At 46.3% G+C, this 24,115-nt stretch overlaps 1 protein-coding gene across 5 annotated transcripts in view; it reads left to right on the top strand.

The window, feature by feature from the left end:
• OSBPL1A (oxysterol binding protein like 1A) overlaps positions 1–24,115 on the top strand; it is an 84,058-nt gene that overhangs the window by 39,221 nt on the left and 20,722 nt on the right. For 3 of the 5 annotated variants that reach the window (XM_078856633.1, XM_078856636.1, XM_078856632.1), the window contains 2 exons: positions 19,992–20,112; positions 22,619–22,757. In XM_078856633.1, coding sequence (XP_078712759.1) covers positions 19,992–20,112; positions 22,619–22,757 — 260 coding nt within the window. Of the gene's footprint in view, positions 1–17,187; positions 17,494–18,149; positions 18,200–19,991; positions 20,113–22,618; positions 22,758–24,115 lie in introns of those variants that run through there. The other 2 variants (XM_078856634.1, XM_078856637.1) reach the window with 2 other exon arrangements.

Here is a 24,115-nt window from a genome sequence, read left to right as displayed (position 1 = left end):
CTGCTAAACGAAGGCCACCCCACGGTCGTGTCGCTCGGGAATTATTTTAGAATACTTCACCACGCTGGCCATTGCGGTCTGGTCAAGGCATCGGCGTTGGAACATAGAAGCGCATTGGAGCACAGTACAATAATGTAGGTACTGTATATTAACACAGCCAAGGGTTGGAACAATTTTCGGAGAGGCCGTCCACCGGGGGAGACGGAACCATGAAATCAGCTCTTTTCAGGTGCTAGGTTGGATCGTTGAATCACAGGATCTTGGAAGGGAGAGCCACGCTTGGGGGAAGGCCTTCATCCAGCAGTGGATTGATGGTGGCTGGAGATGAAGAAGGCAGCAGCAGCAACTATGCGGCACTCTCTTCAACAAGGGTGGCTTTCAAAGTACATCATTATGCCTCGGGTTAATCCAACGACACCCTCGGTCTTGTCCACACGGTGAAATACGGTAAATATGCCTGGCGCGCGCCGGTGGTATGCACACAGGACGGTCCTGTTTGCTGAGCCTGCGGTGCTGGCTGGCATCGCCCTCTGGCACCGTGGCCTAGGTGTGCGGTACAGTGCAGCGAGCGAGAGAACAACAGTAGCATTGCCCCCCTTCAACTCCCGCCTGTGTCTGACTGCCTCCACCCCCACCATCACCCCGCCAACCTGACAGCCTTTAATTTAGTCTCTGCCGTCGCAACGGCGTGCCCTTGAAGCGCCGCGAGCAGCTGACGCAGCCAGAACAAACGCGCGAGCGTGCGTCGGATCGCTCGTGGGATGGTTTCTGCGCGGCGGTCGTGGTATTTTTTTTAGCGCAGAGAGAGCCCGGGGTGCGTTTGCGAGAGAGCGTGGGGGAGCCGCCATCAAGCTGCGGCAAATTGCGGCGCACGCTCGCGTCGGGCGTGACCATCCACCCTCAACAGCATGTTTATTTATTTATTTTGAATGGTGGTCATGGAGTCGCTGTTGAAACGAATGGGGAGGGGGCGGCTATGTGGATGGTTCCTGAGCTGCACAACAATGCCACATTGGGCGTGGATGTGGCTGCCACCCTTTGCCGCATTGTGCCCTCCTGCTGCCAAACACACGGCCTCGTCATGATCCTTGGAATTGATGCAAGGACATTGTTCACTTGAATGAAGATCCCAGAATCGCCATTGAAATGAATGTGGCAGTTCCATAGACAATTCCTAAGCTGTCAAAGAATGCCAATGGTTGGATATGCATATGTCAGGATTGTCCAGTAGAATAACATTAATTAAAAAGTATATCTAGGAATTAACCTTAAAATGTGAATGAGGTTTCTATTATTGATTCCTAAACTTTCCAAATAATCCCTTTTATTTACATTCGTGAAGCAGTAATCTCCATTTAAAGAAATGGGGGTTTCATGGACGATGCTGCTGAAGGGATAACCATTCTAACGAACGGGATTGACAGCCTAGGTGTTGCACTGTTGCCCATAGAATAGCCATTCATTTGAATGGAAAATCCTGAAGCTCCATTTAAGTGAAGGTGCTTTATTGCGGCGGTTACAATATAATCGCCACTGAATGGCACACGAAGCCTGTTTTGATGAGCCGGGATTTGTGGCGCACATGCCTCTCTCGTCCAAATCCGAGGAGGAGGAATGGTTGTTGGATGGCGCTGTGATGATGTGCGCGACGCACAGAATACCTCGAATCGAATCGCCCAACTCGTATCGTGACAATTGCTGACGGGAGTCGTGACGCCGCCACTCACGCCCCATGACGTGGAGACATGCGCTGACACGACCGCAGTGAGAGTGTATGGGAGGGAGGGAGGGCGCTGGGGGAGAAGTCGCCGTAGGTGATGTGTGAAAAGTCCACGTGGCGTTGTGATTGATGTTGGTTTTGTTAGACGTGACATCGTCCGGTTTACTGAATATTGTGTTTGGCTTCAGCTGCCATAGCAATCGGTTATTGTAGTTTGGTAGTCGTGAGAAGTGATGGTTTGAAGTGGGGGGTGAGGCGTATGGGGGGGGGGAGTACCGACGGGATGGGGTTCTCGTGTTAGACACTGTAATTGTTTTAACGATTGTGTAGTCTGCTTTTGTGGCCCCCTGGTTAATTTACAGATGGTGTGTGTATTTAAATAGTTATTGCCTCCTGTATTAATTCACAGGTTAGGTTTACAATATATCCGATAGGTAGGAGCGGTGGGACAACGGTTCGTGCAAACTGCTCTGTGAACCTGACGATCCGATTTATGTTTTTATTTTACACGCTTTTATTTCACTCGCGCTGTCTGTTGTCGTATCCTCAAATTTTGTAACTCAATTTTAACCCACTTCCCAATGTGGTATCGACTGCAAACTTGGTATACTTATGTCATACTGATGACAATACTATCATGAAAAATAAAAAATAGGTATTTAATTTTTTGAAACTTATGTTTCGGCTTGGGTCTAATTGTCCACACTCAACTGACGTTGGCTGTAAATCACCACGGCCACTTCCTGGAGTCATGGAGTTTTGCCATTACGAGTGCGGTATATTTCATTAAAGCGTGTTTATAAAAAAAAGATGTTTTTAATATGACTTATTCAATTCCCGATCACGACCTAACACCAGCGTCAAGTGATATCTGAACTGATCTTGGGTGTCCCCATTCATCCCCCCCCCTTCACTCATCCGCCCTGACCAGCGTGGTTAAGTATGCTCAAACTCTGCATTTCAGCTGCTGTCTCAAACCCCTACTCGGGGTGTTGTGCGTTTCTCTTGCCGATTCTCTTAGCCACAGCATGGATATACCACATTCTTCTGGCAGGGGTCAGTTCATCCCGAAGGTTAACGTCCGATAAAACGGTACTTATTGTGTTGACCCCACAGGAATGAGAGGCCCGTGTTGCAAGTTGAGCAGTCTTTTATTTGGTTTACCATCTTCATATTCTGTAGAATGTGAAGCTCCTTCTCCCCGGGGATATAAACGTGGCATGTCCACGCCTGGCATAGAGCTGCGAAATTGGGATGATCTCTGCCAGTGGGCCTTTTCAGCAGAGGATAATCTTCACCTCTGACATGAAGACCATGGCCTTAATTTAAAATATTAATGGACGTTTTGGCGGTCCACCTGTGCAGCATAATACACCGGTCCTCGTAAAACTGTCTGACGATGTCGCCGTTGCCATTAAATGAGCTGCAGACTCCCCATCAGAAGTTGCCTTAGATTCAGCAGCTGATTTCCCATTCGAATGTGACATGAGTCACAATCTTTTGATGCCACTATTCGCCAAAAAATAATTTCGGAAATGAATTGAGGAACCGTCCGACCAAGTCTCTAGGGGCACGAGTCAAATCTCCCTTTGGAACATGGAACCAATCGTCATCAGGCTGGGTGCTGCTCTACGGCAACAGACTGTGAAGCTTCGTGTTCAGCTGCTCATGATGTTCATTGTCCGACTGCTTCTACATCACGAGAACTGATTTTGACGCACCCTGCAAGATTTTCTGACCGGGGTTGCGAATCGTGGGAAAATAGATAATTAATGCGATTTTTTTTTAATACCGCGCACCGGTTTACCGTCAATACATTCAAAATACTAGTTTTCGTTCTGTGATAAATATCAAGCTCTGCCAAGTCTCATGGCGTTGCGCTTCTCAACTCAAGTCATAGATGTAATGTACCATGAACGCCTCTTGATTTGTCATGCAAATATGAGCAAATTAAAGACCATGTTCTGCACCACCTGCGATCGAGGTCCGCATCGGCTAATTGAGCCACCCAGATGCAGAATTATCCTCGATGAGACCGTATTGAATGTATTTGAGTTAATTTGATCCTATCTCTCTATTGACCAGTGACTGCCCATTGAGCATTGCCATATCTTACTAGGAATACCCTCCAGATGATTAGTCATTTGTAGCCTACCGATTGATAACCTCAGCACATTGATTTGATGCTTTCCCATGAATTGGAATCGATATTTCATTTATAAAAAGGGTTTATTTTCGTGTGTTAGCACTGTCATGTTGGTTTTGTCTCTCTCGTCTGTCCTATCTGTATAGTGTGCAGTGGACGTTTTGTGTCTAATGTATGCCTTGTCTCAATTCGCTCCTCTGCATTGTTGAATTTGTCCTGTGATTTGTCAAATCTCAACTGCGCTGCCTCGTTTTCTCCTATATCTGCCATGTGTCTTGTTTGTACTGCACCTTCGATTAGCACGGTTGGCTAGGTATGGTGCGAAATAAGTTCAACATAAACACATAAAAAAACACATTCGTAGATTTTTCTGAATGCAATTGTTATTGCGTGTCTTGTCTTAATCCTCACGTTGAATTCTTTAAAACGAATTGAACCTTACAAAAATGATTAATCCCCCCCCCATATAGCCTTAAAAGACTTTTGGGGCAAGTGCTTTTAGCGAGCACTTATGAAGGCCGGCACGGCACACTAGGGGCTAGGTGGCCAGCACTTTTATCTCCCCAGACCTGATGTTTGCACAACGCACCAGATACTTTTTTTAAGGCCGAATCAAACCTAGTGGGGGCCCTGAAACGGTTCAGATATTCGCTACTTTCATTGGTCGTGAGCGGAAATTGAACTCTGTCCGCAAGGTTCCGTAGCGCAGTGCGCAAAACCACTAACGCTGCCACTTCCCACATTGATTCCTACGGGCACAGTTTGTCTCGCATATCCTGGATGTGAGAATCAATTTTAATCAACAGGTGATTTGTTGTTGTGACGCGCCTCTGTGACGCAGTGGTTGTTCTCAAGTCAGAATTCCAAACCAGGAATTGGATTGAAGGTTCGAACAACAAAATTACCTGGAGCCCTCCTCTTCACATTGTGAGGTTGTGCGTCGTGCGACGGAATTATATAACGTTGCCGCTGCTGCTGTTGTTGTTGTTGCTGCCGCACGATAATGAGGGCCGCGCGCTGTGTTGCGTGAGGCGAGCCGCGGAATGTGTGTAGCGACTTGGCAACACACACCCTGCCCTGCTCGCTCCACGTCATCGACACATGGGGACCAATGGGACCAAATCGCACGGGTACATGTCGCCACACACACACCGCCGCCGTGCCGGCCTTTTACAGTGCTGTATTTAACTCGTAGGCACATTACCGCACGTGTAGCAAACGAGATCTACTTTTTTTTCCTTACAAAGCACGTCCATCCAGTTGTAGACTGAGCCAAGAGCAGAGTGTTCGTCTTTAAATTGGTAGTTTTTGATTAAGACACGTGTGCACCTTTGTTGAAAGTAGCAGCAGGTAAGTGGAAGTGTGTTACAGAGTGGGGGGTGGGTTAATCGTTCAACGCGAAGGTCGTTTGAGTTGTGATTGTACGTTTTTTGTATTTGTTTTAACCTTCGATTGCTTTTTGGAAGAGGTCCACGCTACGCTGTTGGGTTTCATGATTTTAAATGCTTCTTATAAGAGTTTTGAAAGTATCACAATCCTCTATCAGTCTTATTTTTTTCCTTTCAAGTAATGTAGGTTTGGCCAGTTAAGGCATCGTGCATTCCACAGTCATTTGGTACGAAGAAATCGAATCTACGGCGGTTGGGTCGGAATAACTCGTGATGTCCTGCGACATCCGTTGCAGTCGCGGTGGCAGCAGAACGTGCCCGATGAACGTGTGTCGATTCGGCGGTCAAAATCAATGTACGCTTCACTATACGTGCGTAGAATCATGTCAAAATCAATTACTTTGCGTGTATGCGAACTGTCTGCGAATGATAAGTCACAAACTGAAATGGTTGACAAAACTGTAAATACGCGACAAAGAAATATAATACATTTTTGACTCTATTCTTGATTCTAGAGAAGCAAGGTTTTTCAAAACGCTGCCTTGGGTGTGGATCATTACGTGCCTTGAGACTACTTAAACAACAACATGTAATTGCCTGGTCCAAAGCAGGTTTGGTAGGTTTGGGGAAACTGAACTTTAGAATGAAAACCAGCAAGCCCAGTGTGTCTTACGAATACGTATTATAATCCGTGCATTTTACCTGCTGTAACATGCGTGCGTCACATGGACAAAGATACATTATCGGGTCCCAGTTGGACCTTCTCCACCGCCACATGTTGCTACTGTACGTAGCCACCTCGCGTGTGCGGCCGAGCGATGGGCCCTGAGGCACACGGCGTTCAATAACGCGAGTCTGACCTCTGAGACTGCCCCCCCCCCGCCACCCCTCCACAGTCCAGAGTATTTGTGGCAAGGGAGTTGTCGACCATCGATAACTCGATCGCGACTTGGAACTCGCCGAACCACCGCTGCCGATTTGGCGGCGTCGGCGGCGGTAAAATGTCGCTCGCGTGTGACTTGGCCCGTACCTGGCGGTGGTGGCTACGCACATTGGCTGCCTGCTGCAATCCAGCACTGTGGAGGAAGCCAGCATTGTGAAACTCACTTCCCGTGGGCATCGAGGGAGGTGTGCCATACCCTTGCTCGCCAGGAGAAGGCAGTACAGCAAGTGGATTAATCTCCATCTGTTCCATCTGTACGGAGATGGAGCGTTACCCCATCTCGTGCGTGTGTGCGTGCGTGGGGTTTCTCCTGGTACTCCGGTTTACTCCCACATCTTAAAGATTAAAACTGAATGCAGGACCCTCGTGAAAGAGTCTGAGGACTCAGCGTGGCTGTCATGGATACAGCTAATTCGGCTGTGACGGTCCCACCTGATGACGGAGACTTGTGTTGCCTCCGAAACGTCGTGATTTTAGTTTTTATTTTATTTTATTTTCATTAATTTTGATGTTTTACCTACGTGACTTTACCGAAAAAACCTAAGAATATGATACGTAAGTAATTATCATTAAATGTTGACTTAACTTTCGTGACTGCAGGAATTCATATTCTTTGGTTCTTTCGGTAAAGTAACTTAAATAGAAAAATAATGATAAAAATTAAAGTGAATAAAAATAAAAATCATGAAAATAAAATTAAAATAATGAAAAACAAAAATACAATGTCGGAGTGAGTTTACTGCGAGTCTTTAATGTCGCCTGTAACCTGGTTGTTAAGTTTGGTGAGTGTACTGAAAGTTCCGTGCTTCACATTGTTGCCCTCTGACCCCAGGGCACATATGCCCCGCCCACTTCGTTTAGCCGCAGGAGTTTTTGCTCTTGTGCCACGCCCATTTTTGAAACCTTTATAAACAGTTGCCTGAGGTGACCATCTCCCTCTTTCCTCCTGAAGACAATCGCTTGTGTTGTGATGGCAACGTCGTGGTTTTTATTTTTTATTTTTATCTTATTATTATTATTATTTCTTTTGTATGACTGAAAGAACCAAGAATAAGTCTACATTATAGACTGCCAGTGCACTCACTCATGTTAAGAACTAGGCTATATTTCGATTTAAGTTTTCGTGACTGCAGGGATTCATATTATTTCACTTCTACGTGACTTTTCCGAAAGAACCAAGAACATGAACTAGACTACAGTCTACATTATAGACTGTCAGTCCGCTTGCTCAGTTTAATAACCATTGCTACAGTCTACATCATAGACTGCCAATACAGTATGCTCACCACGATAAAAAAACAGGCTACAGTCTACATTATAGTCTGCCAGTACACTCACCGAGGTTAAGAACCAGGCTACAGTCTACATTCATGGTTTTTATTATTTTTATCATTTTTATTTTTATTCAAATTATTTTAATCATTATTTTTCTATCTATGAGACTTTACCGAAAGAACCAAAGAATGTAATTATTATTAATGTTGTTATATGGACTTGCCAGACGGCTCAAGAACCGGATAGACACCTTTTTTTGGCGATGCTGGACTTGTGTAATGGGCTTGTGTAATGGGCTTGTATGATGGGCTAGTATGAGCGCAGATGGCTTCGTGTGCGAGCGTGTCGTTCAGCCCAGTCCACAAAATTTGACTCGGGTGGTGCTAGGTGATCGCTTTTTAGTCAAACATCAAGTCCACGTTTATGTTTAGTTAAGGTAAACTTGAAACTCAATGGAAGTATTATAATCGCAATAGTTTTTGTTCAGCTTGTCGGGCAAGCCTGGCCCGATCCTCAAGACTATTTTTAGGAGTGTAATGCATTAGGATGTCTGCACAATTCTATTCACGATTGTTTGGTGATGGAGTACATTCATAGAACCTGTGAGCATGGTAACACAACTCAATGGCAGCTCCCAGAGAAATCAACTCAACTTGACATCAATTTAATCGATTGCCTGATGTTCAGTCAGTTTATGTATTTGGCGCCACCGTTGAGAGACGTTAACTACCTGGTATACAGGAAGTTGTGGATTCGATCCCAAACCTGACGCGCCTGTGTTTGAAGTTTTCATGTTTTCGCCGTGGTCGCGTTGTTTTTTCTCCGGGTTCTCCAGTGCTTCCCTCCACATTTAAAAACATGTGTTTCGAGTGTTTGGCTGCTATTAATTTCCACGTGATAAGCCACTTCATTGAGATATTATTTGTAGCCAAGTCGCCTCTGAAACAGACCTATATAGCTCAGTCGGCCTTGCCTATTAAAATAAAAATTGTTAAATAGTTTGTCCGCATCAGTCATTGGGAAAGGGGGAGTTGGGAGATTGAGCGCTTGCGGCTTTGTTGCCAGCAGCAGAAGGCGGGACAGCAAAATACATTTGTTGTGAAATATTTTCCCACTGCTATTTCATAGGCTGCAGTTCTAAAGTCCACTTGGATTTTTCGTGATGGAGGAGTGCAACACTCCAATGTGTTGTTCGCAGTGTCATTCCGCACCATTCGAATTTGACTGCGCTCTTTCTGTTACTTGCAAAAGCCACTGCCTGGTTTCATCACGGTTCGTCAGCCGATTCTTTCTCTTATCTCGTTTTGTCAGATGCGGTTGTGCAGGTTAGAGTAGGGTGACCTCCGCTGGGTGACCGGTGATGTTTGCCTCATCTAAGCTGATAACAGCTGTGTGGTGACTTCCAGTGTTTGCTTGTGGTGGCTCTATGCCTTCAAACAGCAGTGACAGCAATAGTCTACTTGAGTAAACACTCACTTGCATAGGAGGACTGGGCTGGCTCATGGGTACTGCTGAGAACATTGGTTTGAATCCGTGTTTCGGCAGCTCGTTATCAAACACAGGCCTCAAGTGTAGCAAGTTGATTATCTCACTCACATTCTGAGAGTTAGAAATTTTCTGTTTTACTGCAGTGCAACACTTGTCCATTTTGTAGGGTGCACGGAAAAATGTGTATATTCTGTGATATCGCCTTCCGCGGACCCCTTTTTCTCTTCTATCGCACAGGGGTGGTGCACTGCTTTGTTCCGAATGGGCACTTTGTCTCACGCGAGTTTAACAGCCCCGAAGCACAATTCGAATAATGTGAGGATTTTTTTTTATCGGCAAGCATCATATACATTTTTTTTGCCCACCCGCTTCTTGGGACCTTGGACAAAAACCTGTCCAGGGCCTATCTGTTCATCATCTGGGACCTAACCCATGTGGTGATGACTGGTGCCGGGAGGCAACGTGTGCACTGTTTTTTATGATGCCAGTGATGTGAAGTCCCCCGTCTTGAGGTGTCGAGTCATCCCAAGAGAAGTACCACGTGACCTTTGTCTCTCTTATATACCTCGCAGGACTGAATAATACTCTCGCTTGTCACGATCCACCCATTTCATTTTCATTCTTAAGCTCATCATACATGAATGCTGACACGAAATCGTGACGAAACAAAGATTTCCAATTGTTTGACGCTTACATTCCTGGAGCGTCTCAAAGCATCTCTCGTCACATATAATTTCAATAATTTCGATGCCCAGCCTTAGTTGTCTCTTTTTAACCGGGGGGGGGGGGAGGGTGACCCCTGATGGCAGCTTGCCCTGTGTGGCACAATGCCACAGAACAAGCAATACAAAACGTACAAGACAGACAGGACACGCAAAAAAGTACAGACAACACAAAACAATCGATTCTTCAGTGGATTTGTGACGGCTGTTGATGACAGTGAATCACACAGTACCCAGCTCCTGCATCTGAGCTTCTCCTCTTGGGCGCTGCTCACTCCTTTATCTGTCACTCCATCATTAGTCTCGACTACTGCCCACGATTGCTTCCTTCCAACGACGTGTGCTGCCCAAGTCCCACTTACTTTAGTTCACAGTATGATATCTCTAACTTGCTTTTGCTCTCTGATCAATGTGTTCTCTCCACACTCGGTGTTCTTTTCAACTTTGTTTTCCATAGTCTTGGTCGACGTCCAGGTCTCTGGTCTTACATATCATGGTCGTGAAATTACATGGGCTCAAAGTATTATTCTCCAGGCACGTTAGTATGTTGCCTTGCATTACAAGTTTTCCGAAAAGCTCTTCAAAACGCCTCTCGTCTGGCTCTTTCGCTCCTCGCTTATTCGGTACGTGTAGCTTCCAAGCAGACGTTTGGCTTGCCGATTAAACAAAGGGAACCATTAGGTATTCGTCAAAGCAGCAGGGGCCTCCGATGCTGTTGTGTGCTCATGAAACCAACCCAGTATCTCTGTTCTCTTATGTGAAATACACATTTTTATTCTGTTCAACCGACGGAAAGGAAACATTTTTAACGTCGCCAAGTGATGAAGAGAAGTGAATTTTGGAGAAGGGCCGGGGACAAAAATTTAATTAATCTTTGCAAACTTGGAAGAAAACAATTGAGAGATGTTTTGCCAATATTCCACGATAAAGGAAGTGTCTTGGAGTGAAGGAAGCCCAGCTGGCCAATACAAATCAGCAGCTTTCCTTTCAATGAAAAGGGAAAAAAATCCAGCTTCATTGCTGCACGTTCCTGTGTGAGTGACCGGCAATGCCTTGGAAAGTCCTTGCATCGCTGATTGTGTGTGTATTTGGGGTATAGCCATAACAGACTTTTTGGGGCAAGTGCTGTTAGCGAGTAGTGCCTATGAAGGCCAACACTACACGAGGGGGTGAGTGGCCAGCAACCACGCCCGACCGCCTTTGTCTACCCAGTGGCGATGTTTGCACATCACACCAGGTACTAATTTGAGGCTAAATCTACCTAGGGGAGGCTCAGGAGCGGTTCAGATAATCGTCACTGGTGTTGGTGGCCGTGAGCGGGAATCGAACTCGGGTTGTCGGGTTCGTAGCGTGACGTGACCTCCGGCAAGGGGTGGGGAATCCATTTCATACATCGCTCTGTATGGTTGCCACCTCCTGAGGTACACAATACCAGGACAAAAGGTCTCACAAATACCAGAAGGGGGATGCCCATATGTAAATGCATTGTCTTGACTGGTGTCTCATTACCATCACTTTGCAGCTGATAAAATACCGGAACTTTTTAATGTCCTGGGAAGATGTACATTTGTCCCAGGGACGGCTACGTCAAAATGAGGAAGATCCTGGGAAAACCAAGGACAGGTCACAACCTTCGCGCTTGGCGACTTGGAAACCTCCTAGAAACGATGTTTATCCATCACTGCAAGCGTCTCGGCCACACCTATCGCAAAAAGTGACCTCGGGCACCAAATTACAAACGCAGAGCAAACAATATAAAATACAGCAACGAATTGAGAGAGGTTGGTCATGATGGAGATTCTGTAATGCCAGTGTCCCTCGTGGATGCTTTACAACACTTATGCACCAGCAGCCTGAATGCCACTCGGCGTTTTAGCAATTAACTCCTCTTGACACGGAGGTTTGCCAACCCCTTCGGTGCCATGTTAGTAGAAAGCTCATGAGGTTACAATCTCGTTTGATCATGGAGGTGAAGTCTCGTGCATGAGAGCCCATAGTTGCGTTATACGAATTCCTCTTGCTTTATGCGGTAGGTGTGTTACAAAAAAGAGGGCACACACAAAGCGAAATTGTACGAGTAGCGGATACAATACACACGAGGCAATGTTGTCCCACATCCGACCGCATAGCCGTACGTGAGTGAATTTTAAACCTGATGTAGCAAATTTTGGACATAAATAGGTTAGCCGCATACATCGCACGAAATCGCACAAACAGAACCCGCGTAAAGCGAGGTAAACATGTATTTGGTGAGTTGGCCAGGCCATTGCAGTACGGCAATTTGATTCTTGAATGTGACTGCACAGAGCTTTGACTGTTACCCCCCTCATCGTATGTGGTGGTGGGTTTTCTCTGGGTTATTCGCTTTCTTCCCTAATGCCTTGAGACGTGGTGGGGTTTTCCTGGATAATTAGAGGGAGTCGTGGTTGTTGTTGTAAATATAATTGCAATTCATTGAGTATTTTAACGTAACGCAAACGCCTTCGGATGCATTTCTTGAGTCAAGTGCGCGCAGAACGAATATCGCGTTCTCACGCGTTACAAATGAACCCCGCCCTCCACTTAGGTTTAATTCGCGCTTTAATTAAAAAAAGAACAATTTGTACGACTAAAATGCAAATTTTTTCTGCCGCCGGTGCGGGGTGACACTTGCTTTGTCGACGGGTGAGCAAGGGCGTGCAGGCGCAGCGAACGTCGCGCAGGCCACAGTGCCACCTCGTGGCCATTCCCGAGGGGACTATCAGGGAGGTTTCTTCGCGGTTGTGCCATACAGCTCACTGATGTGTTTCATCGTTGCACCCGCGTGCTGTTTTGCACGATGCCCAACGTTTTGCTCCGCGCGCTGGGGCGCGTCTGCGGGAATTTACGAAGAAGGTCCACTGCCCCGAAACGTTTCCTATAATATGCCTTTCCTTTTAAGGCCCATCAATGTTATTAACGAACGTGAGTTTCTTTTTTTTAAAACAAATACTTAAAGGCATTGGTGTGAAGATGAGTATTTTTTTCTCATCTGCGTTCGTTGTGCCCCACTGCCAACGGTGGTGTCGGTTAAGAATTTTTTTGTTTCCGATTATTTTTTTTTCCTAAAGAAGCTCCCAGTGTGCGAAACGTCGGGCGTCGTGCCAAACGACACGTGGTACAATCCCAAAACACCGGAGAACTGCGTTGTGTTACCACTTGTACACAATGAGCATGGACGGTGAACATTTCAGATGGGTCGCCTCGGCAAATATTTTGACTCGGTTTGACTCGTTACAATGCTTGCATCATTTTACGCCGTTGTCCCAAACGCACACATTTGCTAGCACATGCCACTTTGAAGTACGTACAGTATAACCGCAGTTATTGTCGATGTTTTGTTGATTTAAAAAAGGCGGCTGGCAAACCCTACTCCACCGAGTGTTCACTTGGGGAAAGTATCTTCGCCTCGTGGATTGCGTATGGCCTCGCATAGGTGTAAACAACTCGCCCTGCGAGGGCTCCGTCTATTTTCGTCTGCCGGTGACCCAGTGGCTCGGCGGGTATTATAATAATGGCCATGTCAGTGTCACGGACCTCGGCACCGTCAAGAGACTTGGTTCGATTCGGGTTCTTGGCCAGCCGTGATGTAGTGAGTGGATGGGCTCAGTCCCGTAACCAATGGCAGTGCAGATGAACTCAATCTTATTACGTTTGGTTTATTGCTTGCTTATGATCTGTTTCTGAGCATTAATAATTTCGGTTCTATTGACATATGGCATGTCAAAGGTGTGCTCCATGTTGGGATGAAAAGGGTGAATTGAATAAGGGACTTCCAAAATAGTTATATGTGATGTCAATCTTTCTGATGCCAGGTGGGTGTACTCTCAGCTGTGAGATTTCTAAATGGAAATATGTAATTCTCATTTACATGACACGTATCGCATAGTTTGGAAATTTTCATCCGCACTAACACCCAGCGTCCCTTTATTGATACGCAAGCGCTGCTTAATGCCCGCGAATCTCTGCGTGCCCTACTGGTTGGTCGCTGATGGAATTTACTCTCGGCAGTAATTTAATCATCACATGAATTGGAGCAGTGGTTTGCGACCTTTTGTTGGCTACCTGTGTACCTCCTTGTTGAATTTTGTTTCAATCGAGTCGCCCCCCTTGCCTGGTCCAACCCATGTGAGACTAGGCTCTAAGGACAGTGCACATTGGTTTATATTGACAGATTCATACATGATTATTTGCTCATGACTCTCATGAATTATATAATTTCACACATTTATAAATCACCTCGCGTACCTCCTGGGACATTGCCACGTACTCCTAGGGTTCCGCGTACCTCCCGGTTGAGAACCACTGGATTAGAGAACAAACACAGGTTATAAACATAGATCGCACTGTAAGTAAGTGGGCTTCGACAGGCACTAGAGGGGCTGATGGCCGATGGTCATGAATCATGACAGTGGCAGCCAAGGGATGGAACATGCCTGAGAGGACGTCGACTGGGGAGATGGAGCAGTGAAATGGGCTCGTGTGCTGATTCTACGTGGATATTTACATCTTAGGAGCATGAGAGATGGCGACGGAGGCATTCATCCAGCAGTGGATTGATCCTGGCTGACGATGAATGGAATAGATAAACCACTTTATAGATTGTATGTTAATACATGTGGTCGGTGTCTGCATGCATAACACTCGGGTTGTGTAAACCCATAAATCAGCAGCTACAGTAATTATTGTTTAAGCTCACGAAGTGATTTCACGCACCGCCCATTCATACATTATTGCCACGTGAATGCACTCACTCTTCTGCATTGCATAATAGATGGTGGTAGGGCTGGTATGCGACTAAACACGCTATCTGGGTGTGGTGGTCATGTAGTGCCATTTACAGCCCTTTTATTTTACGCTGCAGGATGGAGGCTGCCCAAGCTCTGTCTGCCATGGGGGCTGTTTGACCTCAAGTTGTCGGGCTTGGTAGCACAGAGTGCTAACCACTGTGCCATCGCTCTAACGCTGGACTTTGAAGATCGGTTGTTTGATGGTTGTTGATCTCCTACGTGGTCCCTCGGAGGCAGCACAGCAAGTCGGTCGCCGACCCATTTGTGTTACAGTACTTGTTGGAGTGCTCTCTTGTGTGGGTCTGCTTTCTCTGGATGGATGTTCCAGTTTACTCCTGCGTGGGAGCACTTCGACGGAGTTGCCAAACTCGCCAGCCTTCAAACTCGAGCGGCACTCTTATGAACGATACGCGATGTGACGACTGTCTAAGAAAATCAAGTGGGCCGGGGCAGAACCTGTCACGAGAAGGGATGACGACCGCTAGTCGTCAAACTAACCCGGGAGTGGCAGATAAAGGAGGGAATTCGCCCAATGGGGAACGTCTACCGAGGAGATAGAACGATTGAAATTGGCTCGCGTACAGGTGCCAAGGTGGATTATTAAACCAACAGGATCGGGTGAGGTGTTGACGCCTGGGAGGAGGCCTTCATCCATAGCTGGTGATATATGATGATGAATGGCACTGGAGAAATATACGCCAATAGGGTGCCGTAAGCTTGTTGTGACTTGTAGCCGAGTAATGACTGAAAGCGGCGAGTCCGTCAGTGACGTATAATCGCTCGACCGCTTTAATGGCCGAGCCCACCTGGGTCATGAGGCGAAGCGATTGGTGGCATGGATTGACTTCACCGACCGCTCGTTGTATCTCTATAGTTAAAGTATGGGGCCTTTGTGTGCCTAGTTTGTGCAAATAATACTCAAACATCATGGGTGGTAGCATCAATCAGGTCCAAAGCCATCGCTTGCAAATGCATTGGTAAAATATCTGACACTCGCAAAAAGGCATTTGGCCAGTGGATTGTGCAAACTTTTGTCGGTGGGGTCCCACCATGAGATGGATGTTGGAATCCCCCAATACCCGTTGAGCTTTTGTTTATATTCTGACAATTTTTAAACATGCCAACACAATTAGATGATACTCTTTTCGAAAAACTAATTGCTTTTAAGAATCGATGTTTTGCTCATCTCTTTTTCATTGTTCATATTGTTTGTTTTAGCTTTTCCCATCTTGTTCAAATTGAAAAGCATCTTCCGCAAGAATAATGTGCATAAATAATGCAAATTACAGTGCAGTTTACATTTTACGTAGCATCTAAATGCGACCACATTTCACGATGGGGCTGGATAGTTCTTGGATGGGCTTCCACCCTGTATACAACAGGTGTTGTGGGCTGTTTTTGGGCTGATTTATCAGCAGAGGGCAGTGCAGAAATATCCATTGTGTTATTGTCTCTGCTCCCCACCATCACCAACCCACACTTACCGCCATGGTGAAGTGAGGATTGTGATTAAATAACCCAACAGGCATTGGGGGTGTCCCCTCATCCAGCAGCGGACTGTCGAAAGGGCTGTACATGTACACAATAAATTTGTATGTTGAACTTCTTTCACACCGTACGTACCCAACCACGCTAATCGGAGGTGCGGGGGAAGGACAACAAACTAAACGCACAAAAGTAATGTTTTTAGAGCTACCTGCTGTATTACCACGTGCTCATCGTGTCGTTGTGACCTGCCCCATGCATTGACATATTGTCAACGTTATCGTTTAGCTTTGTTTTGACTCAAACGCGGCAATATTCCACGCACATTAAGAGCTGGCAGTAATTATTCTGGCAGCGTTTAATTGTTTTTGGAATGCAAGGGCTTGTGTGGCTTAATGGAATTTGCGGTGTCTCGAGTCGTCTCGTTAGGGACCGCGTTAGATCTTGTGTGTGTGCGTGTTTGCACCTTTACCGTATGTGAGATCTCGATAATTAATTCGCTTTAACGGGTTTAATTTCCCCCAACCGCTGGTGTGCGTTTTGACGAGATAATTTTAAAACTAATGAATTAAGGATTCTTGTGGCGAGTGAGCGCTTGTATATTTTGCATTGCGCGCCAAACTGTTTGGAGATGTGGCGTTCAGAAAATGCGTTTAAACTCTGCATTCAGAAAAGATGGTTTATTAATAGAAAATCCTACTCCTGAACAAACCCACCTGCTGGCAAGGCCTATAAATGTTTTAGTAGCAAAAGCTCAAAACATACATTTATTTGAGTTTATTTTTAAGAGCCAATAAATAGCATAAAATTAATCAATAAATATTGATTCTTACGCTCGTGATACATGCATGGACGCTGTACCGGTTTCGGGGGATTTTTTTTGCATTCTTAGAGGATCGCAGGAGGTAGGCATAAAAGCAGAAAGTCGTTTCCCATGAAGATTTGGTCATAACAGTTGGGCAAGTGGAGTAGGGAGAGAAAAGAGCCTCAGGAGAAAACAAATCTCTAGCGTAATTTATTAATCACTGGTGTTCCAACCAAAGAGACCCACAGCGCCAAACCTCCCCTCTCGTTAAAAAAGATGAATCTCCAGTTTCACCACTGTCCTCTCAGATGCTCACGATCAGGCCCCCCCACCAACTACCTGCCCACCTGCCCGCCCGCCCGCCCACCCGTCCATTCATCTCACCTGCCCGCCAACCTATCCTTCTGACCCATCTGCCCGGGCGCAAGTAGCGCAAACAAAACCGCGAACGCCTGGTGACGTCGCATGCGGTTCCGAGCGGATCGCGCCGATCGCTCGTCGGCAGTCGGCCGTACCTGTGGGACCTTGTAGACACCGCCCCCCCCCCACACAACTCTCTCCGCCCCACCTCAACCCACGCTAGCCCCCCCCCCACTCGGTGGTGGCGAGCGGGCAAACGCAGTCTCCGGACGGAATGGAACAGTCTGGGAAGCGTGCGTGCTGGCGTCTGGGAGTGCTGCTGTAGGGACGACGACGACGGCGGTGTGACACAGGTGAAACGGTGACGTGCGTTGGCCGCCTGGCTGTGTGTGTAGCGAGTCGTCGTGTTTGTTCGCTCGTTGGTACGAGCGACAGGCTTTCCCGTTCGTATTCCACAAGCGCGCAAATACAGGCGGATCGGCCGTGCGTTACTTGCAAAGTGTTTGTCGAAGTAAGCGTTCTGTATTTGGGGTGGTAATGCTTTAGTTTTGTCACAAAATTTCGTAACAAAATACAGTAGTTTGTAACAAATAAAATACTCGCAAGACACACTGTTGCCTCATGTCCGACTGTATAGCTGCCTATGAGTGTGTTGAAATCGCATTTCGTGAATTTTGGATAGAAATAGGTGAGCCGCATATATGTGAAATCACACAAACCGAATCTGCATAAAGTGAGGGGAAACCTGTATTTGACTTATTTGGCGAGTTTGCCAGGCCATGCGAGTACGTACATTAAATAGATTCGATTGTTGCATAAATAGAATCGTCTGTTTTCACCAATGACATGTGGGTTGTGCCATTGGCGTCGTGCCATTGGGATTCATTGTGTTTCTGTTCGTGAGAACTGAACATCTCCATGCAAACTTTGAGACTCGCATATCTTCCTTGCCTAACAGTCGTTTTGTTTATGGTTTTTGTTTTCTGCTCTCACCCATCAGCTACCACAGCAAGCACTCGCACGTACGCGCACAAGCACTCACATGCTGCACGCTTGCATGTACGCACACGCATGTATGCATTTGTGCACCGTTTACGTGTACGCATACGCATGCGTGCACATACGCGCACGCTCACGTCTGCACACACACACACTTGTACACAAACTGGGGTACGCTCGCACGTACGCACATGTGTACACATGTGGAGGCAAGCTCGCATGTACACACACACGGGCATGCTTGCACACACACACACACGCGCGCACACACGTGGGCATGCTCGCACACACACCGGCAACTACACGCGGGCACGCTCGTGCGCACGCACGCTCCCCTCTTCCCCGCGTGCGTCCTGTACAATCACCGACTCGCTCGCCACTGGCCCAGGGTGTCGGGGCGACGGTGCTCAATTAGTGCAGCACACTGGCAGCGGCGACTCGTAATTGTGTGACTGCCCGTAGCCACGTCTGTTGAATAATCGACAACGCGGCGTTGTAACAGTTGCCCTAATCACTTACCTGTAAGCAAAAACATAATGTGGCAGGCTGTCTCTGCCGTGACCATTCATTCGACCAAATCTTTCCTCGCCTGCGAGTGGCTGAGGCTTGGGCGGTTTTGTTGTCTTTTTTGTACAAAGGGCGCGAGTGGCCCATCCAACTCTCGGCCGTTGTTGCCAAGAGACGAAACCGCACTTTGGAAGTCACGGCGCAGAACCCCTGCGCCACTTCGGTGGGACGAGCATCGTGGACGAACTACAAGCGTCGTCCAAATTATTAATGAAATTGGGCTGCGGTGGAAAAAATTCCACCTGATAAGGCACTTCGTCGAGCTATCATTCGTGGTCAGGTCGCTTCTGAAAAAGAGCTACATAGCTCGGTGGGCCATACCTGGTAAAATATAAATAGTTTAGTGTAATGGTAGGTTTTTACCCTTTTAACTGGTACAAAACTGACACCTTTATTCAAGGCATCATGTTTGCAATGACCACAACACAAGTAGTCAATAAAGCAAACAAAAAGAAGCAACTCTGATAAGGATAATAATATGCACTGTCCTTGAAGTTGATTGGCCCACACCCGAGACGGCTTTCTTTAGAGCCTAGTCCCCATTGGTGTAGGGCCAGATGACACCAGAAGGCGTACAACTCAATTGACTACTTGTGTTGTGGTCATTGCAAACATGATGCCTTGAATAAAGGTGTCAGTTTTGTACCAGTTAAAAGGGTAAAAACCTACCATTATATTTTGCCACTGGTAAAAGAGATCTCATAGTGTAGTTTAGTGTAGTTTTAGATTTTATTTGAACGGTATGATAACTGCTGCAGAAATCCACCTGTTGCGTGCGGAGCACAAATGACGGTTAACTTGATGGGAGTCCACTTTAATGAGTGGTGCATGTGACAGCGTACACCTCGTATTCATATGGCAGCCTTGTAAAACGTACAGGGGAAGAGCTAGTCGCTGTATATAGATGTGTAGGTTGTTTTCAAAGTGCCACGGGCATCATGTAAAACAGTGCAATTCTTCTGCCATAACTCCAGCGTTGTCTTTTCAATGTAATTTGCCTATAAGGATACGGCATGGGTTTATACGGACCACTGCATAACACTGTACATTTATTTGTAAAGTATATAAATCAGCTGTGGGGAGAGCCAGCAGGAGGCTGCCCATTCACTTGTTGTCAACTCCTGCTGCTCAGCTGGCCATTACAGCTTCCTTTTGCTCTTTCAAACACTTGTTTTATTTCCCACCCCACTCTCCCACCTGCGGCGTACGCGGCGGGAGATCGGACCATCGAGAAACGGAAGTAACCGCCGTGGTTTTTGTTGTTGTTTATTTTCTTCCATCCCAGAGCGACGTGTCGGAGTCCCCGGCAGAAGGGACGGCCGAGTTGCTCGACGATCTGAAGACGCTCGAAGTGCGGGACAACTCCAGCAGCAGCGACGAGGATGAGTTCTACGATGCCGACTCGTGTAAATTCTTGCGACTTTAAAAAATAAATTTGGGCCGTTCGCGCGAGCGCCATTTGGTACGGGGGGGTGGGGAGGGAAATGCACGTTGGAAAATTCTGCAGAATCCATGTGTACGTGTGATTTTTCTTCCTTGTAACTAACACGGGGTTTGTGCCCGCATTTACTTAATTCGTAATTGTGTTGTGTTTAAAGTAGATGATGAGAACAAGGTGCAGTCAGTGGTGGTGAGATGTTCACTTCCTCGCCTGGTATACAGGAGGTCGTGGGTTCGATCCCGATCCCGACCCCGACGCCTGTATATTTTTAAATTCTTTATATTAAGTTCACTTGCTTGCTTGCTTGCGCGCTTACGACCGTGCAAATCTTTCGGTTATTTTAACCCACTTCCCGTGATCCAATCGAGCTGACATTTTGCACACAGACTCGTTGTGCGTGACAATTTATTTAAATGAAAAGAAAATCCAAAATTTTCCACTTTTTATGAAAAAAAAAAATTCAGATTTAATTTAAAATACTAATGTGATAAAAATGAAACTTTTACACAAGAAAACAGAAATGAATAATAAAATAAAACCGATGCCACGCATATAAAGGATTTATAGTGAAAAACTTTGTTTTTACGGGTTAATTTTTTTAGTTTGCATATTCTGCCCATGGTCGTGCGGGTTTTTCTCCGAGCCCTCTGGTTTTTTCCCCCACATTTAGAAACGTGCGTTTCGAGTATTTGGCTGCTCTAAATTTCCACGTGATAAGCCCCTTCGTTTGGCTATTATTAGTGGCCAGCTCGCTTCTGAAATAAAAGCTCTATAGCTCAGTGGGCCTTACCTGGTAAAATACAAATCGTTGAGTAGTTAAAAAAATGTTTTTAATGAAGGTGAACTTTTTCTAATTTCGTAGAGAGGAAAATCTATAAAGTAATAATACAAAGCACATAATTGATAATCAATTTTAATTATATCTAGCTGAAACTGCATTGCTGCGCAATGAGTGATGGCAGGAGTTTTAATTTCCGCGTCAGTGACCATCGCGTTTATGCCCCATCGGCAGAATGCTGTTGTTGTAATGGGTTTTTTCGTCATTTACAGAAAATGTTGGCAAACTGCTGTCATTTAATTTTTTTAAACCGCAAAACAACAGCAAGGGTGGATAGCCCTTGAGTCAGGGTTGAATGATTCCATTTTATTCCCTGGCATTTAAATGCTGTGCCATTGTCCAAGGCTTGTTTGCTATTCTGTGCTATCCAGTGGCTGAGTAAGCTGATCTTTTTTCCAAATAATGAATGGGTTGGGTTACTTTTAGGGCAGAATGTGCAATTAAAGATGGCCCGGGACACCTTGTCCGTGTCTTTCGGTCAAGTTTGAGTTTCTTTGTCAATGTCGGCATCCACTTGCCTCACTTCGCATGTCTGCGCTTCGTGTTTTTTTGTGGAATTCCGTCTGTCTGTGGGCATATGTTTATATATGTGTATATACATGGCACAGTAGGGGGGGCACAGGTGGTACATATGCTAGTCATCTCAGTAGGTCAACTTATTGCACCTGGGTCTGTCCCCGTGACCTGCTGCCAGCGAGCCATCGACACTTCACGTGGCCTCAGTGCACCTAGCCTGGCACAAGCGCCGTGGTGTCATCACCGTCACTTATTAGCGAATGGTGGCTGTTGTTGATAGTGACAAAGACATTGTGGCGAGTGGTGGCATGGTGGTAGTTTACACACTGTTCTAACCCTTTTCACATTTGAAACATATTAATGAAACTGACTAAACATTATTTTTCAGGGTTTTCCTGAAACAGTTATGACGGAGCAAAGGTTAGCTGGATAACTGAAAGGCATTATATTATGCTTGTATAGTATATCTAGACCTTGTATTTTGTTTAATATCCTGGCACTTTTATGATGTTGTTTGATTGTTTACATGTGTGTTGTATTTGCTTTGTTACTTTGGACGTAACTCTGCATTCATTCATCAATTAAAATCAGTTCTCATCATGCTCATGATAACATGCATCGTGAATGTGAGAAGGGATTGTTATCGGTTCGTATTTAATCACATGTCCACGGGTTCACATGGCTTTTGCAGTAACTAGGCTTGATGCAGTGTCCGACAACATTAACAAAGAAATCGATTCTCTAAATCACGACCCACAATAAAAATAATAATCACTGAATTTCCTTTTGTTCCCCTGGTTTTCATTTCAAAAGTCTTAGTTCCATCTGTCCATTAATCAGCATCATCATCATCATCAGTCATGATCTAGCTACTGTTGTGTGAAGATATTGCAAAGCGTTTGCCATCTCTCGCAGTCGCACGATGCGATGATCCGTCTGGCTTATACACACGAGCTGATTTTCATCATTCCATCTCCAGAGTCCATACCCTTCCTTGACTCTTATTAATTGTTGAATCGATTAATACTGCACGTGCTGCGTTGGCCTTCGTAGTTACTTGCTAACAGCGCTCGCCCCCAACAGTCTGTTAAGGCTTTGTCTCTTTCCGCTCGCGCAGACGCAGAATCCGTTTCTGTGAAAGCGCTGCAGAGGTTTAGCAACTGTTCGGCGGAGTCGAGCGACTCGGCGAGGATGTCCGACCCCGGCGCTCAGGACAATGGCGAGGAGAGCCACGCCAACGGCATCAAGAAGCGCAGGTATGCGTGTGTGACGGGTCGTTGAGCGAGCACCGCCGAGATACCGCGGGCCGACCTGCGGTGTTTACGTGTGGTGTCACGTCTCTCTGCCTTCATTCGACAGCGTCAGCGTGGGCCTACTTGATGAGAGTGTCTGCTTTGGCACATGCAGCGTTAGGAGGTGGCCAGATGGCTCAAAGTTCAGAAACATTCATTTAGAATATTTGGCGGCTATAAATTTCGTGTTTTTGTATTGTTGGTTTTTGTAACATTGTGACCCTGTGCCCCTACTACATAACTTCTGTAAAAAAAGAGCTTTATAGCTCATCGGATTCCTCCAGTATAAATACATATTCTGATTCTTGCTACTTGAGCCAACGTCCTGCCGAGATCCTGAGTTCAAAACCGGGTTTTGGCCGCCCGCCGTGATTCAACTGGGTTTTCGGGCTTATTGGGTTGATAGTCTCAGCCTGATCGGGAATGATTTTAATACACGGAAACATCGTGATAAGTTGGGAATTTATTTTCCCTCTTCCAGCATTTGACATTCGAGAGGGAAAAAATGGCTTTTATTGTCGTGTTAGGAACAATATTTGCAAGAGCATTAAAACGTGTGCCTCCCTGGTTGTGGATCAAGATGCCGATGGGAGATTATCTCCAGGAGTAGGTCTCAGAACACATCCTCTGCGGCCGTTCTCCGACATAGGATGATGCACTATTCGTATCCTGGCACGACGCCGATATCAAATGTTCAACATAATTTGGGAGTGGGGGTGTGGGCGGAATATAAAAAAATATACGTATATAAACATGGACGGACCAATACACTATCCTCACCCTTCTCTTCCCTCTCCACCACCACCATCACCAACGCCACTAGCGCCCGCTTGTCTCTCACAGCCGGCGCTTTAAATATTTTATCTCGCGCCGGCTGCGTGGTCACCATATCCGCCGCGTTGGGTTTCCTGACAGCGGGTGTCACTTTGCGCGTGGCCGAATTTGTTTCAAAAGTCCTGGCAGCAGGCAGCGGTGGGTGGGTGGGGAGGGGATGGAGTTGTGGTGGGTTCGCGTGTGTTCAGGCCGCTCAACGTCCGCATTGGTCAGCGTGTCACGCGTGCGACGATTCGCCCGTCGTGCTCACGGAGACGTTCGATTTTAATTGTCACAGTTCGACGTTGTGTTGTCGCGATTCCATTTTGGGAATTGATTCGTTTTTATATCTCGTCGTTTTGCACGTTTTGGTATTCTCGTTTGTTCGGTCTTGCTTGTATACGTTCGTTTAGCCTGACTTAAACATTAGCTATATTATTTGCATGAATCGGAAATAACCGCTTAGCGCACGTACAGATACGTTGGCACATTGCATTCATTGGTCGCCG

This window comes from Lampetra fluviatilis, chromosome 5 (genome assembly GCF_964198595.1).
Source record: "Lampetra fluviatilis chromosome 5, kcLamFluv1.1, whole genome shotgun sequence".
Classification (NCBI taxonomy): Eukaryota; Metazoa; Chordata; class Hyperoartia; order Petromyzontiformes; family Petromyzontidae; genus Lampetra; species Lampetra fluviatilis.
The sequence above is the reverse complement of the archived record's forward strand: the minus strand, read 5'-3'. Positions and strand labels throughout refer to the sequence as shown.